The sequence below is a fragment of the Lampetra fluviatilis genome, chromosome 11 (assembly GCF_964198595.1).
Source record: "Lampetra fluviatilis chromosome 11, kcLamFluv1.1, whole genome shotgun sequence".
Classification (NCBI taxonomy): Eukaryota; Metazoa; Chordata; class Hyperoartia; order Petromyzontiformes; family Petromyzontidae; genus Lampetra; species Lampetra fluviatilis.
This window is the reverse complement of record NC_136285.1, coordinates 4,148,816-4,164,889: the sequence shown is the minus strand read 5'-3', so window position 1 is coordinate 4,164,889 and position 16,074 is coordinate 4,148,816. Positions and strand designations below refer to the sequence as shown.

The following is a 16,074-nucleotide window of genomic DNA, read 5'->3' as shown; positions in this document are numbered from 1 at the left end:
GTGTGTTTTCCCGTTTCTCTGAGAGCTCTTGCGTACATCTACACCGAGGTCATTGAGCTTACAGAAAAAAGTCATGGCCTGAATTGTCGAGTGAGTTTAAGTTGCGCAAAAAAAAAAACTACATTACCAGTATCGTCAATAATAACAACAACAAATACATTTCACTATTTTCCAGTTAAGCACCGCCGACCAAAACAATCACCAGCCCGCAAAGGGGTGTAAGATTTCAACGTGCCAACATAAATGTATACAAGCACTCGGCCTTTTGCGAGTTAAGCAAAAACTCATCAGCGGTCCCTGAGGAAATGTATGGTGGTCCTCTAGCCTGAGGTCACCATCAAAATACGTTTCAGCAAACGTGATCGACTGACAGCAGCAGCAACAGCGGTGATGCAGATAGACAGAGAGAACTGTGAACTGGCTTTGTTCTCAGTAGGACTCATCAGTAGACTTTAGTCACCAAAGGAGGCATTGGTGTGAGTCTGCTGATGCAAGTGCAGCGGGGTAAATGCATCGCAACGATTGAGGGTTGAGCCCAGAATTGATGCCACATATGTGTTCCCTTTCCCCTTTGAAGGTATTTGCAGTGTATCACCAATAGCATGTGATTTAGCCCACGTCCTCATCTTGAAACAGACACACACATACATATGAAACTACGTACATACACGCACACTCAAAATGAAACATACACCCACACAACAAAAGAGACAAACACAATACATTCCCCCATATAGCCTGCATAGTCTTCTGGGCCATGCACTAATAGCAAGCACCTATTAAAACGAACACAATTGCATAAGGAGGTGATGGGGCCACAGCCAAGCCAGGCTGTCATTGTCTCCTCAGCGCTGATGTCTACACAGTGCACCAAGTGTGGGAGCAGCATTCACTCTCCGGCAGCAACCCACAGGCTCCCTCCTGGCAAAGCGCCACCAAGTGACCTTCGGCAAAGCCCCCAAGTGAGCTCACCCTCCTAGGATGTCCCTCCTGGCTCCCTAACCCCCTGAGCAAGTTCCTCCCCATCTCCGAGTCTCGACAGCAGTGGCCAAACCGGTGCAGCCACGAGGCTGTGGCCACCCCCTTGGCCTCCTCCTCCTACACCCACGAGGTAGCTCAGAGGCCCTGATGGGCAGGGTCAACCAGGTGGACAGGGTCAACCAGGGAGAAGAGAGGGGCCACATGCCCTGTAACTCTGAACCTCCGTTGCTCGGGAGACCTGGGTGATCCTGATCAAGGCCACGACATTGTCCCCACATGTGCGGACAGACTGCACTACACCATCAAAAGAGGCATGGAAATCCCGGATTTCTGGCTTTATCCCAGGAGACCTACGTCTCCACATGCAGGGTGTCAAGTGCCAATGCAAAGGATGCAAAAGGTGACTCCGTGAAAATCACGGCACTATCAAAGAAGTCAAGGTCAGTGACCTTCACTTCACCAATAGGTGCACTGCGCAGACCACAATTTAATGCCCGACTGAGCACCCAGTCCATACGAGCGATGAAAAGGATAGGGGACATCACGCACCCCTGCCTCACCCCAGAATTCACTGGGACGAAGTCTGAGGTATAACCACCACCTGACAGCACTCTCGAGTCTCATGAATACAGTCCAGCCATCAGATCAATCATCTTTACTGGAATTCCAAAAAGTTGCAGGACCTCCAAAAGTTTGTCGAGATGCCCATAATCGAATGTCCTCTTCAGACCGAAATATAAGCTACAAGAAACTGCTGATGAAACTCCCTTCTGCAACTCAAGGAGTACTGTGTACAAAGGACTACGATTACTGAGAATGGAGTAACAGTGAGGTGGTTGTTGAAGCCCCACCGGTCACCCTTTTGTCTTCCCAGATAGTGGCCACAATGCCCTTTCTCCAAAGCAGGACGATAGCAGACGGCCGGGCAGCACGCACAGGGCGGTAAGAAATCAAATGATCACGTTATTATCCCCCACCTTCAGCAATTTGCCAGTAACGCCACACTTCGGCGGCTTTGCCGCTCTTCCATCTGCCCACCGCCAATTGAGTTTCCGTGATGGAAGGTGGGAACAATGATTGGCGGGTCAGCAGTCAGAAGCGGAACACCACGGGGGCGTCCAAGTGAGAAACAAGGGCAGCTGACATAAATAATTGCTCAAAGTAATCGGCGCAATGGGTGTGTGCCTGCAACTCATCAGGGTCAGAGAACGACTTAGCATCTGCAGCCTCACATGACTCTTTTCAATGGTGTGATGTGTCTCCTGAGAAACAAGAAGGTCTGGGATACCTTCTAAAAAGCAACAGGCAACCTCCAAGATGTCTCGCTTCAAACCTCTCCCGCATTTGATTAGGATTCTTCAGACCACAGGGCTTCTCAGTGAATGCTAGAAACCTCAATGGAGAATTATTTTGTTTTCAGCATCCAGCTTTTCATGACCCAGTCGAAGAGGATCAGAACTTGAAATGCTCTCGGAATTCAAAGTGACCACAAGACTTGGGGCAACAAGCCCGAGTTCTTCCTCCGATGGTCAGACATGTTTTCTGAGTACCGGACTACATAGCCTATCAGCTCCCTTAACAACACGTAAGATTTGCTAAGTACCTTGCCTGGTACAGAGGGGGTCGTGGGTTTGATTCTAACCCTCACACCTGCATATTTGGAGTTTGCACGTTCTCTGCATGGCCGCGTATATTTTTCTCTGGGTTCTCCGGTTTTTCCCTCCACGTCTACAAACAAGCATTGAGAGTATTTGGCTGCGATTAATTTTCCGCATGATAAGCAACTTTGTTAAACTATCATTTGTGGCCAGGTCGCTTCTGAAAAAGAGTGAATAGCTCAGTGGGCCTTACGTGGTAAAAAAAAAAACGTAGTTTAGTTTACGTAAGTATTTCACTTGATATTAATAATGCCCATGTGTGTGGATCTATAATGTTCCCGTGTGTCAATCTTGGACACATATCCTAAAGAGAGAGTCCTTGCCGATAAAAGTTTGGCAGTTTACCAGAATTGATTCAAGCAAACCTGACTGTATTGAGGAGAGACTGTGTCGAAACCGGTCCAGAGTCTACTGCTGAAATTATGCACTCCCAGAAGGCCGTGTGGCTCATGGGTTGTGTAAGCAATAATTGTTTTATAATCTTCGTGGAGAGACGGATATCTGAAGGAGATGCATTTTCTTCTACCAATGCACAACATGCAAGATAGACTTGTCAGATGCTCAGGACTGGCTCAAACACAACTTGATACATGTTCCATTGCCAGGAATCAAATGCAAGATCATGGTACAATGTGCCAGTACACACATACAATTGCACAATAAAACAACAAACCCTACGTAGCCTTTAACAGAATGTTGGGGCAATTACTGTTCGCAAGCACCTACGAAGGCCGACCCGGCACACAATGGGGTGGGTGGCCAACACCACGCCCGACTGCTTTTGTCTCCCCCGGTGGTGACGTTTACACATCACACAAGCGATTCATTTGTGGCCGAGTCGACCGAGGGGAGGCCCAGCACTGGTTCAAATAATCTTCACTGGTGTTGGCCGTGAGCGGGATTCAAACTCGTGTCGCCGGGTTAGAAGTGCAGTGCGCTCACCGCTGCTGCACTACCGCTCCCCACCCACAAATGCACACCCACATGTACACATACATGGAATTATACACACACACAGGCAAGGAAAAACACTCCCTCACACACATGCAGGGTGAAAAGCATTAGCATTGTACAGTGCACCAAAGCGGCCTGGATTTATGGCAGAATCCTGTTAGTATGACAACTTACCCCTTTTGGAATTGTTACAGGAATGCCGGTCAAGGTTTCGGCAATTCAACGGGGCCTCAATTAATTCAATCAATCATTCAATCAATCGATCACTCATGTATATTTGGAAGCAGGTGACAACCCACATTACAGTCTCCCGCCTTCAGCGGAGAGCTGGGCGTGAGTTCATTCCCTTGAGCACAATTATTCCGCTGTCATGGGGAAAAACCTCTGCCGTGGCTCGGAAGGCAGACCCCATGTGGCCTCATCACATGCCCCACAACTCCGCCACCGTATATATACTGTACTGTGTCCCGTGGTGTTATTGTTATTGAGAATATTATGGCGATCACTCCTACATTCGTAAAACAATGATAGAAACACGGTTACTGTGGTTTGGTTCCGATTGCAATGGCTTGCCGTATGGATTTTCATGAGCATCGTGCGCGTTGTGCAGTATCCAGGAATTTTGCAACTTAAGTCGACCAAATTGGTTGCTCAAAGTCAACGAGCCCTCAGGGTAACCGTGCACATCCCACACACCCATGGAAGAAGCCTATCTCTCCATGGGGTTGACCACTGCGCTGACTTCCCACAATGTGGTACTCAATTCATTCACCCAGAGCCATGCTGGGGATGAGTCGACGCTGTAACCAGAATTTTAACTCGATTGTGAGCCAAGCACTTGAGCCACCCGGCCCATCTTGTGGAGAATAATTGATTACTAATTTAACTGCTTTACTCGAACACACGAAATGCTTGCCTGTGTGTTGCCTGCGTCGTTTTAAAAAGGATGCAATTTGCGCAGTAAGTGCGAAATTGTTGGTGGTACCTAGATCAGCCTCATTGTGGCAAAGAGTTCAGGAATATGCTGTTGCAGCACTTAAGCTGCAGAAACATTTAGCCGTATCAATTGCAGTAATATCTATAATAACACACGCCATTTCGGAACTATTACTGCGCTGAATAATGCTCAGAGCTTTGGATGTGCACTTTGAGGTTTAGAGTATTCCGCTGTGAAAGCTAAAGGCGTGCATCGTGCAGAGCTAGCATGTGGCATGTGCACAAAGGACACACACGGACTGACTAAGAAACATTCACTTTGTTGTCTGCATGCTTTTTAACATGTGTAAGTCTGTCTGTAAGTCTGTCTGTAAGCATGCATGCCTGTTAGTACAATTATGTACAGAGTCTAATAAAAACGACAAACTCAAAACCGTTAGATAATATGTGCGTACGTATGTTGAACAAAATGGAATAAAGTCTTTAAAATATATAGTCTGTATTTTTTGCGTAAAAATTTTTCTCAAATTTAAATTCACGCTTTGGGAATTTTGTGGAAAAGTCAAGGCATGCCTGTGGCCTGTGGGACCGTCATTGTGTGTATTCGAACAAGACGCAAATGTGTTGTAACAATAAAATCCGGCATTTCTGCGTTATGCAAAAAAGCCAGCGGCATTTCCTGAATAAGTGCATTCTAGTCCTCTTGTCTTAGATCGCCGTCAAAATTAATTTGAGCGAATGTGACGACTGACACAAGCAAGGGGACAGGAGGGCCACACTGCACTTCTGCAGGAAATACTCTGATGGCTTTTCACATATGCTCAACGGTTGTGTGTGTTTTTTAGCACGTGCTTGTGTATTGTTTGAAACTCATGTGTTGGTTTTTTTCCCGGCCTGCGACTATGATTCTGTTATGATGGGGTTTTCTCATAATTTACAGATTTTATTGATGTGTGTTTTGATCTGCACGTATGCATGTCTGTCTGTTTGCATGTATTTAAATGCCCCGGTGTTTGTAAGAACAGCAGCTACGAAATATGAGAAAGAACATGATGGCTCATCGGGTTTTGCAGCCTGAATCTAATGTCGATGTCTATTGTAATAGTGAAAGTTAAACAACTACAGATACAGTTACAGAGAATTCTCACGCACTGCACGTGCAATTCGACTATCCAAATACACACGTAGAATAAGGGTTCATCTAGAATGAGGGTTAACCTGTCGCCACCTCCGTGCATCTCCTCACATAACGTGGTGGACTTGACAGAGCACGAACGATAAACCTGAAATGGAATGATGGGTGTGTGTAGCACCTACGGGCAACCACGTTAGCCCCCCTTGGAAAACAACGAGAGGATTTATTTGCAGGGCGACTCCACTTATCTGTTATTAACCCCCCCCCACCGTGAATGTGTTGCAGTACGTGCACACAGAGGGCTCGTCCAGGTGCACCAATTACCCTCACAAAGAATAGGGCAAATTTTGCCGCACGACTCTGACTATCTGGAAATAAAAAATACTGACAATAGTGTTTTTTGCTGATCGATGAGAGAGGCCGTGGACAATCGGGGCCGTGGATAACAGGAGAGCAGATATACGAGGAGATGCACTGCAAACGCATTGTTGTTGCTCTGCATTGATATTTTTCATCAGTTGCAGCCTCGGAATATGCCCGCTATGTCCTTGTACTTTTCAATGCATCGCCGAAAAAATCTTCGAATGTTCTCAAAATAAGAGTAATCATCCGACTGTAGAGGCAAGGACATTGGCAAGCGGGAGTTGCATTTTGCCGCGTGTTGCAGTTTCAGCCCTTGCGGCCATTTTGGTCGGGTGCTGCGGTGGCAAGATGTTAACTACCCCGCCTGGTATACAGGAGGTGGTGGGTTCGATCCCGACCCTGACACTTGTATATTTTGGAGTTTGCATGCTCTCTCTCTCCGTAGTTATATGTAGTTTTCTCCGGGTCTTCCGGTTTTTCCTTCCACATTTATAATCAACGTGTGTTGAGAGTATTTGGCTGATATACATTTCCACGTGATAAGCCACTTCGTTGCGCCATCATTTGTGTCTAGGTCGCTTCTGAAAAAGAGCTATATAGCTCAGTGGGCCATACGGTGCAACATAGCGGCTTAAACCTGCGCTATAAGAATGTATGTACATTGAACTTCTTTCGCACCGTACGTAGCCAACCGTGCTAATTGTAAGCGTGGGGGAAGGACAACAAACTAAACACAAAAAAGCAGTTCTAAAGAAATTAGTTTTCGATCGAGATTTAAAAGTGCAGAGCTCCAGTGGCTTCCTATTATCAGAAGCAAGAGCATTCCAGACGGCGCAAGAAGTGCATCTGAAAGCGCGCAATTGTGGTGACAATCTTTGTTCAATGGCTAGCAAAAAGCCACTGCGGGGATGCCCGGAGTTTTTGCATGACGCTTTATGCTCCTCGACGAGATACAGCAACGTAAAACGGCGCAAAGAGCAAATGCATTAGTGGCTCAATTAGATTTTGGCAGAGCGGCCCTCCTCGGGAATTAGCGAGGAGATACGATGCTTGCGTGCAGCTTGCACTCCGTGTCACCGATGGCCACACGCTCCCTGACCTGTACGTCGTCGACGGAGGCGAGGATGGTGGTGCCCGTGTCCTTGTAGGGTACCAGGGTGAGGCGCACGGGCTCCCAGTCGCGGCCCATCTTGGCGAGGGCCTCCTCCAGCGTGTGCTCCTTCCTCGCCAGGTTGCTGACGGAGGCCAGGGCCTCCAGCTGCCGCTCCAGGCCCAGGGAGAGCACCTCCTGCAGGCAGGTTTCCTCGCGCGCCGGCAGAGGCACACCCGCCTGCACTCGTACACGTCGTCAGGCAGAGACAAAAAGACACGCGCTCACAATTGCGCCCTCAATGATTGAGGTGCCACGGTAGCGAAACGTTTACTACCTCGACCAGTATGCAGGAGGTCGTCGGTTCGATTTCGACCCTGAAGCCTGCTGTATATTTGGAGTTTGCATGTGTCTCTCCCCTCGGTCGCATGGATTTTTCTCTGGGTCCTCCGGTTTTTCCCTCCACATTTAGAAACAACGTGCGTTTTAGAGTATTTGGCTGCTACTATAAATATCCACATCATCAGCTACTTCGTTGAGCTATCATTTGTGGCCAGGTCGCTTCTGAAAAAGAGCTGTATAGCTTAGCCGGCCTTACCTGGTAAAATAAAATAATAGTTTAGTTTTAGAATCGCTCAGGCCACGCTCTCACTGGCGTTAAGTACGGCGTGAAAGAAGTTCAACATACACAGATACACTCCCGTTATTGATATGAAACAAAACAGATAACAAAAGTTCAACACATTCGTCTTGAATTTTAACACTGCCATCAAGAGGAAGCGTACATAACAGTGGCCCTTGTTCACAGGAGAGAAATCTGCGGTAAGAAGGACGGCTATCGGCTGAAACGTCACCTATTATACATCCTTCCTCTTCAGGGAAATGTAATTAACGAATTATATTGGCGTGGTTATTTTTTACACCTTTACGCCTCTGCTCAAACAAACTGTGCTCCCACACAAAATTGCGCTATCAAACATCTCTCTCTCCTTTTCACGCAACTGCTGAACTCCTTCGCCCTTCTTCATATTCACAAGTCCCCCATAACCTTTCTCAATTCAAGAAAATGTCTTCTTAACTGCCCTACTATCATTAGTGTTCTTAAGTTTGGCCATTTTGCATTTTTAGACTTTGGGGAAATTGTGTGATTAAAAAAAAATTGCAGTCCATTAAATACTACAAATTACAGCAATAAACGTGTGGCAGTACCGTTTGGACGTTCCACAGCCGAAATTAAAGCGATATTTTTTTCCATATTCTAAATGGAAAAAAACAAAGACGTGCAACACTATACAGTATTGTGCACAGTGGATCGCGCATGGTGCTACAAACCCAACCTCCTGAGATTCATTCGCGACCACGGCAAACATCAGTGGTGAGCGATAAATAAACTAGTCCTGGGCCTCCCCTACGTCGACTCCGCCTCAAATGAGTACTGAGTGTAGCGTGTAAAAATTTGGAGGAGACAAAAGGTGGCCAGTTTTGGGTACGAGCCACACTACCTCGTCGTGCGCCGTGCCCACCTTCTTTTGTAGGCGCTCGCTAACAGCAATGCCTCAACAGTCTCTTGAAGGCTACTCGGGAAGCCTCTCGTACGTGCATTTATTTGTGATTGTATTGGCACTGATGAAAACAAATCTCAATGACATGGTTGTCAAATCACTGTTGAGAAGAATTATATTTCATCTACATTGATTTCCTACGATCATTGGTTGTTTCTTAATATGTATATCTGTACCATTACAATGTCTGCAACGCGAAGGCCTACTGAAATACATGTGGGCGCAAACAGCCGCTAATAATGAAATCGAATGGGATGCAGAGGAACAAATCACGAGCATTCATGCCTTTTAAGAAATTAAATATTTAAAAGTCTGCACTTAAACACGTGATAAAATGGAGAAAATAATTTGACAATTAAACACATAAGAGCTCACGTTTCCACACATACTATGATATTTGACACAGCTAAAACAAAATACTTTGATGGCAAATGTGTCTATGTGCTGCCTAATCTTTCAGCATATTAATTTTTTGGAAGTACAAAATAATTACCCAAGACTCAATTGATCAATCTAGGGCTACAATCAGTAGATAAAAGAAAGGCAGCATAAAAAGAGTCTGCAGGCAGTATTTATATTTGCCTTGTTATTTAAGCTAACATTAAAAAGGCATTATCTGTGAAATGTATTAGATTAACTGGAATATATTTCTCAAATTGTGAAAAAATGGTGGAGTGGCAGCCAGATAATAGAACGTATCTGAGGGGAACGTCAACCGAGGAGATGGAGTGATGAAATCGGCTCGTGCAGGTGCTGGGTGGATTATTACGTGCCAAAACAAGACGGCTTGGGGAAATCTTCATCCAGCAGTGGACTGATCATGGCCGATGATGATCATGATGATATAAATGCTATAGTCAAATAGCGTCCCAACTGAAATTAACATTGTGTGTTCTTCACGTCATTGGTTAGCCTTTGCCAGTGGTAGGATTCCACTCTCTGATGACAAGGGGCAAGCCTCCCCGAAGCACAATCGCTGCTGACTTTGCACACACGTGGTGCCCCAATAACAATGTTGGAGTGAAAATGGCCTGAGCCAACCCAGGACCCCGAACTGAACTCACGACTCTCGATCATGAATCGAAAGCCCTGCGATAAACCACCGGCCCGGCTCAATACTTCAGGTGGCATTATCACTGCAAGTCCTTGTCGGCAGCGGGTGGCGTGCGCAATGAAATAATCCCCCGCAAATTACCGCCGGCTGTGGGAAGCGAACCGTGAGCCACATGCAAAAAGAAGCAACGAACGGCGCTGATCACTTGGCTGCCCAGACAAATGTATATTTTTCTATTCCACAGGCCGACACAGGGGCGAGTGCCTCGGTTCCACCGCTAATTTGAGTGCGCCCATCTGAGCCCCTCTGATAACGTACTGCAGTTTCATTACCAATAAACATGCCTGCCTCAGACAGAATTCTAAGCCCTGCATTTCATCCAATTCCCTCGTGGACTCACACGAGAGGAAGAGAAAAAACAGCAGCGTAATTTGCACGCAAACAAAAACCACAGAGGCTATCATGTGCCAACACCATGGGAAAATTTGCCAATGCATTTTTTTTTTACTTGAAGAGCTTGTAAATTGTAAGCAATATGCATACACCTTCATTGACATGACCTGTTTGTTTGTACTAAGTCCTAACACTAAATAAATATGTGGGCAAACAAATAATGAGTTTTACTGCTGTTGTGCGCATGGACACATCCTGTGACTTTCCCATGGGTAGGGAATCCTGCTATGGGATCATGTGAACTCATTACAGCGCAAACTAGGCTGTGCTGTAGTCGTAATAAAAGAAAACAAATTCTGTCCAGCGCTGTCGTAATCCTGTTAACAGGATTAGAAGCCTGCGTCATTATTCACATGAATAGCAACTCCTTGTCTGGGTGGTGCAGTTGGGAGAGTGGAAAGTTTACGAGTGCACATCTCCGGCGGAAGGCAACTCAGCCCATCATAATAACAGGGTTGATAAAATATGTGTTTAAAATCCTCCCGTGAAGAGACATCTCACCAACATGCCGGGCGGTGGTGGCTATGAACGCCTGTAATCCAGCACTGTGGAGGCAGCGAGGGTTCGTGGATCACACACTCGCTGTGATTGCACCTTTCCATGTGGTGGAATATACGGGCCCGCTAGGGCAGCAAAAATGTGGAATCCACCTGTTTCATCTGTGTGGGATTGTGTTTCCTCGCATGTATGGGTTTTTTCTCCAGGCGCTCCGGTTTCCTCCCACGGGTAAACACGCATTCATCCTTTCCCGTTCCGATGAAGTATGTGTACGTCATCAGTATGAACGTCATCGGAAAGGAACTGGAAGAAAAATTGGAAGAAAATAACTTTATCGGTACCGAGGCTTCCACAAGGCCATGTGGGAGGGCGTGTGGCACAGTTTGGCGCCAGCTATCATAGACTGCGGTTCTCTGCGGTGAGTACAATGTATTTAAAAACAACGGCGCTATGCCTCTGAATAAAATTAATGCTGAACTGCTCGCCGTCTTAGAACGGCAAAGAGGGTCGATAACACCTTTATAAATAGAGGAACTCAGAGCTTGGGCAATAGTTGGCACCAGTTCAATGGGTGGCTGCCTTCCCACTTGTCTGTGGTTCTTTGCACCCCTGACCGTTCATCTCTTTTTGAGAGTGAGCGTTATAGCATGCGAGTTACAAGTTATAAATAATAATATTATTAACGTGGGATTGTGAAATTTATACGACTGAGTGCCAGCACAGTGCATGAAAGGGTGGTGTGGCCAGCAACGTTTCTCTCCACGAGGTAATTTAATATCGGGTGAGTGCATATTCTTGGCCCTGAACATCGCCAGTGCCAACTGAAGCCTGCGCCTGGCCCGAGCCGGCTTTTGGTCGAAACAGCCGATTCTCGAGTGGAATCGTGACTCCAAATTGTGATGTTTTTATTTAATTACCAGGAGTGTCATTTATTACGAGTTACTGGCCCCTGTCATAGGAATGAGAAATCTCCATCGGTAGCTCATGGACACTGAAGGAGACGAGCACCGTCTAATGCTCATCTGATAAAACACATTGTCCTGCGGAGGGAGCTGGTAGGAACGTTGGGTTGCTTGGTCAATAGCCAGGGTCAACGGCGGCGTGGTGTATTCCGCAAATATGCCCGACTGTGAGGGCGGGCACAAGCCGGCGTGAGTAGGTTAAACGTTGAGTTTTATAAGGGCACCACGGGGTGACAAGCCCCTCCCCACCCAGCCCCACCCCTCTCTCCCACCCCCCACCCAGCCCCACCCTCCCCACCCAGCCCCTCCCGACCCTCCCCACCCCGCCCCTCCTACACCCTTCCCTACCCACCCAGCCCCACCCTCCCCACCCAGCCCCTCCCCATCCTCCCCTCCCCACCCAGCCCCTCCCTCCCCACCCAGCCCCTCCCTGCACGACGGACGGACGGATACAATAATCCCCTGTGGGCTGGTGTAACCAGGAGGTTCCTACCAGTAAAATGTTTTTATTATTACAGCAAAGTATAATAAAGAAGCATATCAATGTGGGTGATAGATACTGCAGCAATAACAAATTGGAGAAACTCAAAGAAGAAAGGTGACCAAGGCAAAATAGTTCCAAGTTGGGAGTAAAAAATTATCCATGAATAGGCACAAAATCTAGAGGGTGAATCCATTCTGCAAGCTGCTAGACAACGCATTTTTTTGTGATTAGAAAGCTTCACGCTGTTAAACATAATAGGTCCACAATCGCTCAGAACTCCATGCCTTGATTTAACGGTCGCGGCGATTGCGCTGCGTTGGCGCACGGCTCCGGGGCCCTTACCTTGACGCTCATCATCTCCCAGTGGCGCTGCTTGATGCCGGGCGTGCACAGGACGGTGATGAGGGGCATGTTGATCTTGAACTTCTCCAGCCTCGCCTTGATGGCGGTGGCCACTCGCATGGGGCCGTGCATCTCGGGGTGATTGAACACCTTCGTGAGCCTGTAACTCGTCTTCCACAGCGTCTGCACCTGCGACACGTGTGACACACGCGTGACACATGCGTGACGACACGTGTGCGACGACGCAGCACCGGGAGATCGATGTGGCCCGATGCTCGACGGTGAACTTTCGACATCTCCCCGGCTACTTGCTCTGCTCAACTAAGCTCGACAATAAACATGTAAAATGTTTCTGAACAATTTCCCCGCAGCATGAAAGATGCAAGTCAGTCGTTCATTAATTCAATAGATTCAATGTTGCGGGCGACTGTCACCTCGCTTGGCCAGGACAGAAATCAGTGGGTGGATCAGCGGGGCTGGGTCTTATGATAAATTCAAGAGGTGGCTGGGTGACTGGGTGGCTCAGGCTGCTAATACCGTGTCAGGGCGCTGAGCCAGTATCACTGAAATGATGGGTTAACCAAATGGGCAGCCAACGATAATAAAAATTCGTTGTCAAGTATTTTTGGTGAATGGTTTTCAGAGCAATCACCAACGACTGCACTCACAACAACTTACAAATTAGGTTTTTTCACATCAATCAGCCTAACCCCAGGTCTAAGAGTCAATATCCAGCGAAGGAAGGGCAATTGGCATGCAGTGAGTCATTTGTTTAAAAGCAAGGAAGAGCTCCATCTAGCGTCTGCGTGCTCCAAGGGATGCGGTTGAATTGCCCAGCGATTCGATGCATTGTGACGACTCGGGGTCAGAGTTCAAGTTAAGAATATATTACTTTTGTCTCGTGAGTTTTCTATCCCATTTGTGTTGCCTCTCCTTTTTCCCCGTCTTGTTTTCACACACTGCTCACTCCGTTATCCAAAATGTAACATGAGTACATAATTAGCATGTCATTTTCATGAACAGGAAATAATCTGTTCTTACACGCACAGTTCTATGTGTGTTTTGTGAGCGGAGTTATTTGAATCTAAGCGATGGGTCTACATCGGATGCCCCGAGCCAGTATTGGCAATCCGTGGTTTTATATTCACTTCAAACAAAAAGGTAACGGACAGGATTAATCACTGGAGAGATAATAGGCTAAGTCCACCCACGTTTGGCAAAATTAATTCTCGATTCTCCGATCATGTGCCCGCACATTCTGCAAGCGAGCCACAACACAGCCAGATTGCAGTACGAATAGTCAGCGTGAAAATTGCATACGCGTTAGAGCCACGGACAACGCTGATTCATCATTAAGGTTAGCTCATTAGCCTGCTTGCGTAGTTCATCACCAACGAAAGAGACTCCACTTAATGTAACACATTGCATTCGTAAAATATTGCTACGTTTAGATGCTTGTTAACAAGAAACACTTAGTGCAAAATGTTGATTCAGAATTAGAGCTATGAAATTGATGCCAGAACAGGGAAATATATTCACAATGCCACATTTAAATGGCACTTGTGGTTATGGGGAGAATATTACTATAATTGTTATTATAATTATAAATTGGAAATTATGGTGGTTATTTATTATACAATTTTATACAGAAAATCGTCGTGTGTTTATATACGGCTGCATACGGATAATGATATTAATGGGAATTGTCATAGTGAAGATGAATGGGATAACACATGGAAAATACAAACACTGAGCTGAATAATAATGATACTCTTTGCTTGATGATTTAAAACATTATTATACATTTGTAAGAGATTTAGTGGCAATTAGTCACATGTTTAAATAGTGATTGGAACAACTCAAAGAAGGTAAAACATTGGGAGTTGGCACATTATCAGAGGTGAAGACTTTCTGATGGGAGCTCCGGAAGGCCAAACAAGTAGAAACAAGGAAGGCAGTGCTCGACGATTTGAAGAACGGAGAGGATATACGACGATGAGGTGAAGAGGACAGCGCACGGGCGGACAGGCTGGGGCTAGCAGCCACCCTGAGGCAGAGGACTCTTCTGACCCCGTGCCCCCTGCTGGACATCTGTGAATCAAACATTGCTTCATAGCTCATCGGATTTTCTCCAGGATAAGTAAAGATGCTGAACTCAAAAAAGACCCAAAATGCAGGGAGCTATCTCCGGATGTTGATTGTGAGACTACAAAAGGAGGACTTGGCAGTGAGGAGACAGCCTGTCCATCAGATGCTGAATTATGGCAGAAGGCAGCGATGGGACACGGTGCAGTGGCGTTGGCGAGGACGTCGCTCATTAAATATTTTTTTGCAACCTAACTTGGGCCCGGTACAAAATGTCGATCGGAGAACGCGATTCCGTCGCGACAGGGCACCTAAGGGAAGGAAATTGGGCTCACTGCCCCAGCCTGGTGGGGACCACGTGCAGGAGGGCATGAAGATGTATATGGGGGGGGGAGGGAGGGAGAAAGGGGTAAGACAACTAACATACTGGGGGAAGGAATGGGACAGGGGGAGGGAGGAAGGGGAGGGGGGGAACAGGTGTGGGGGGGGGCTCCTTAATCGACCATCACGCCGCCCCCACCCCTGCTCCCCCCCCCCCCGGCCGCCGTGGCGTGCGGGCCCGACTCACCTCGTCGGCCACCTGCTCGGCGTTGACGAGGTGGATGGGGCCGCCGAGGCAGCTGTCGGCGAGGCTCTGCAGGGCCACGGCGGCGCGCCACAGCCGCTCGTAGGGCTCCTTCGCCTGCTGCAGCTCCAGGATCTGCGGGTAGGAGCTCCCGGTGCCCGTGCCCAGCAGCTCCTCCTCGCGGTTGATCAGCGACTTCTGAACACCGCCCGAATGTAAAGCCACACATTACGTACGACACGCCCCACCACTCCGAATGCGAACGCGAGTAGCGCTCCGTTCTGTCTCCCCGCGTGAGAATAATGAGTGCGTTTAAGGCCACCGGCCTTTTGGCTTTCTAGACCAATGTTACCCAACCAAACTCTGGACCGATTTCGACCATCAGGCTCGTTAAAACAAATGCTGCGAGATGGGAATAAGAGGGTCTTCATCACAGTTGCTGCTGCGGAGCAATGCTTAGCACACTGGACATGCAATCCAGAGGTCGCTGGTTCGACCTTGTGGCACGGAAGTGGCTTATCACGTGGACATTTGTAGCAGCCAAAAACTCAAAATACATGCTTCTAAATGTTGAGGGAAAAACTGGAGGACACTGATAAAAATGCATGCGACCACAGGGAGAACATGCAAACTCCAAATATACAGGTGTCAGGGTCAAGATTGAACCCACGACCTCCTGTATACCAGGCAAGGTAGTTAACATTTCACCACCGTGGCGCCAAACTTGCCACTGGGAGGTTGTGAGCTTAAATTGCGGTCGGGGATAAACTCAGACAATCATCCCTCAAGGGTTGGTAAAATGAAGTACCTCCATTTGTAGGATGACAGAGGTCCAAACACATCGGATGACCTCTGGCATTTATAAACAAATTTATATTTCGCGTGACAAATACGTATATTCACGTCCATATGTAACGTCAGCGGCACGTGATATCTGAACTGGTTCCCGGAC

General features: G+C 47.3%; 1 protein-coding gene across 10 annotated transcripts in view; it reads right to left on the bottom strand.

Annotated features, from left to right (window-relative positions):
* The window catches only part of LOC144934736 (dynein axonemal heavy chain 3-like), an 864,594-nt gene that overhangs the window by 415,222 nt on the left and 433,298 nt on the right, over positions 1-16,074 (bottom strand). For all 10 annotated transcript variants that reach the window (XM_078860821.1, XM_078860816.1, XM_078860817.1 and 7 more), the window contains 3 exons: positions 15,126-15,320; positions 12,473-12,661; positions 7,127-7,357 (listed from right to left, as the gene is read on the bottom strand). In XM_078860821.1, the coding sequence (XP_078716947.1) occupies positions 7,127-7,357; positions 12,473-12,661; positions 15,126-15,320 (615 nt within the window). The remainder of the gene's footprint in view (positions 1-7,126; positions 7,358-12,472; positions 12,662-15,125; positions 15,321-16,074) is intronic.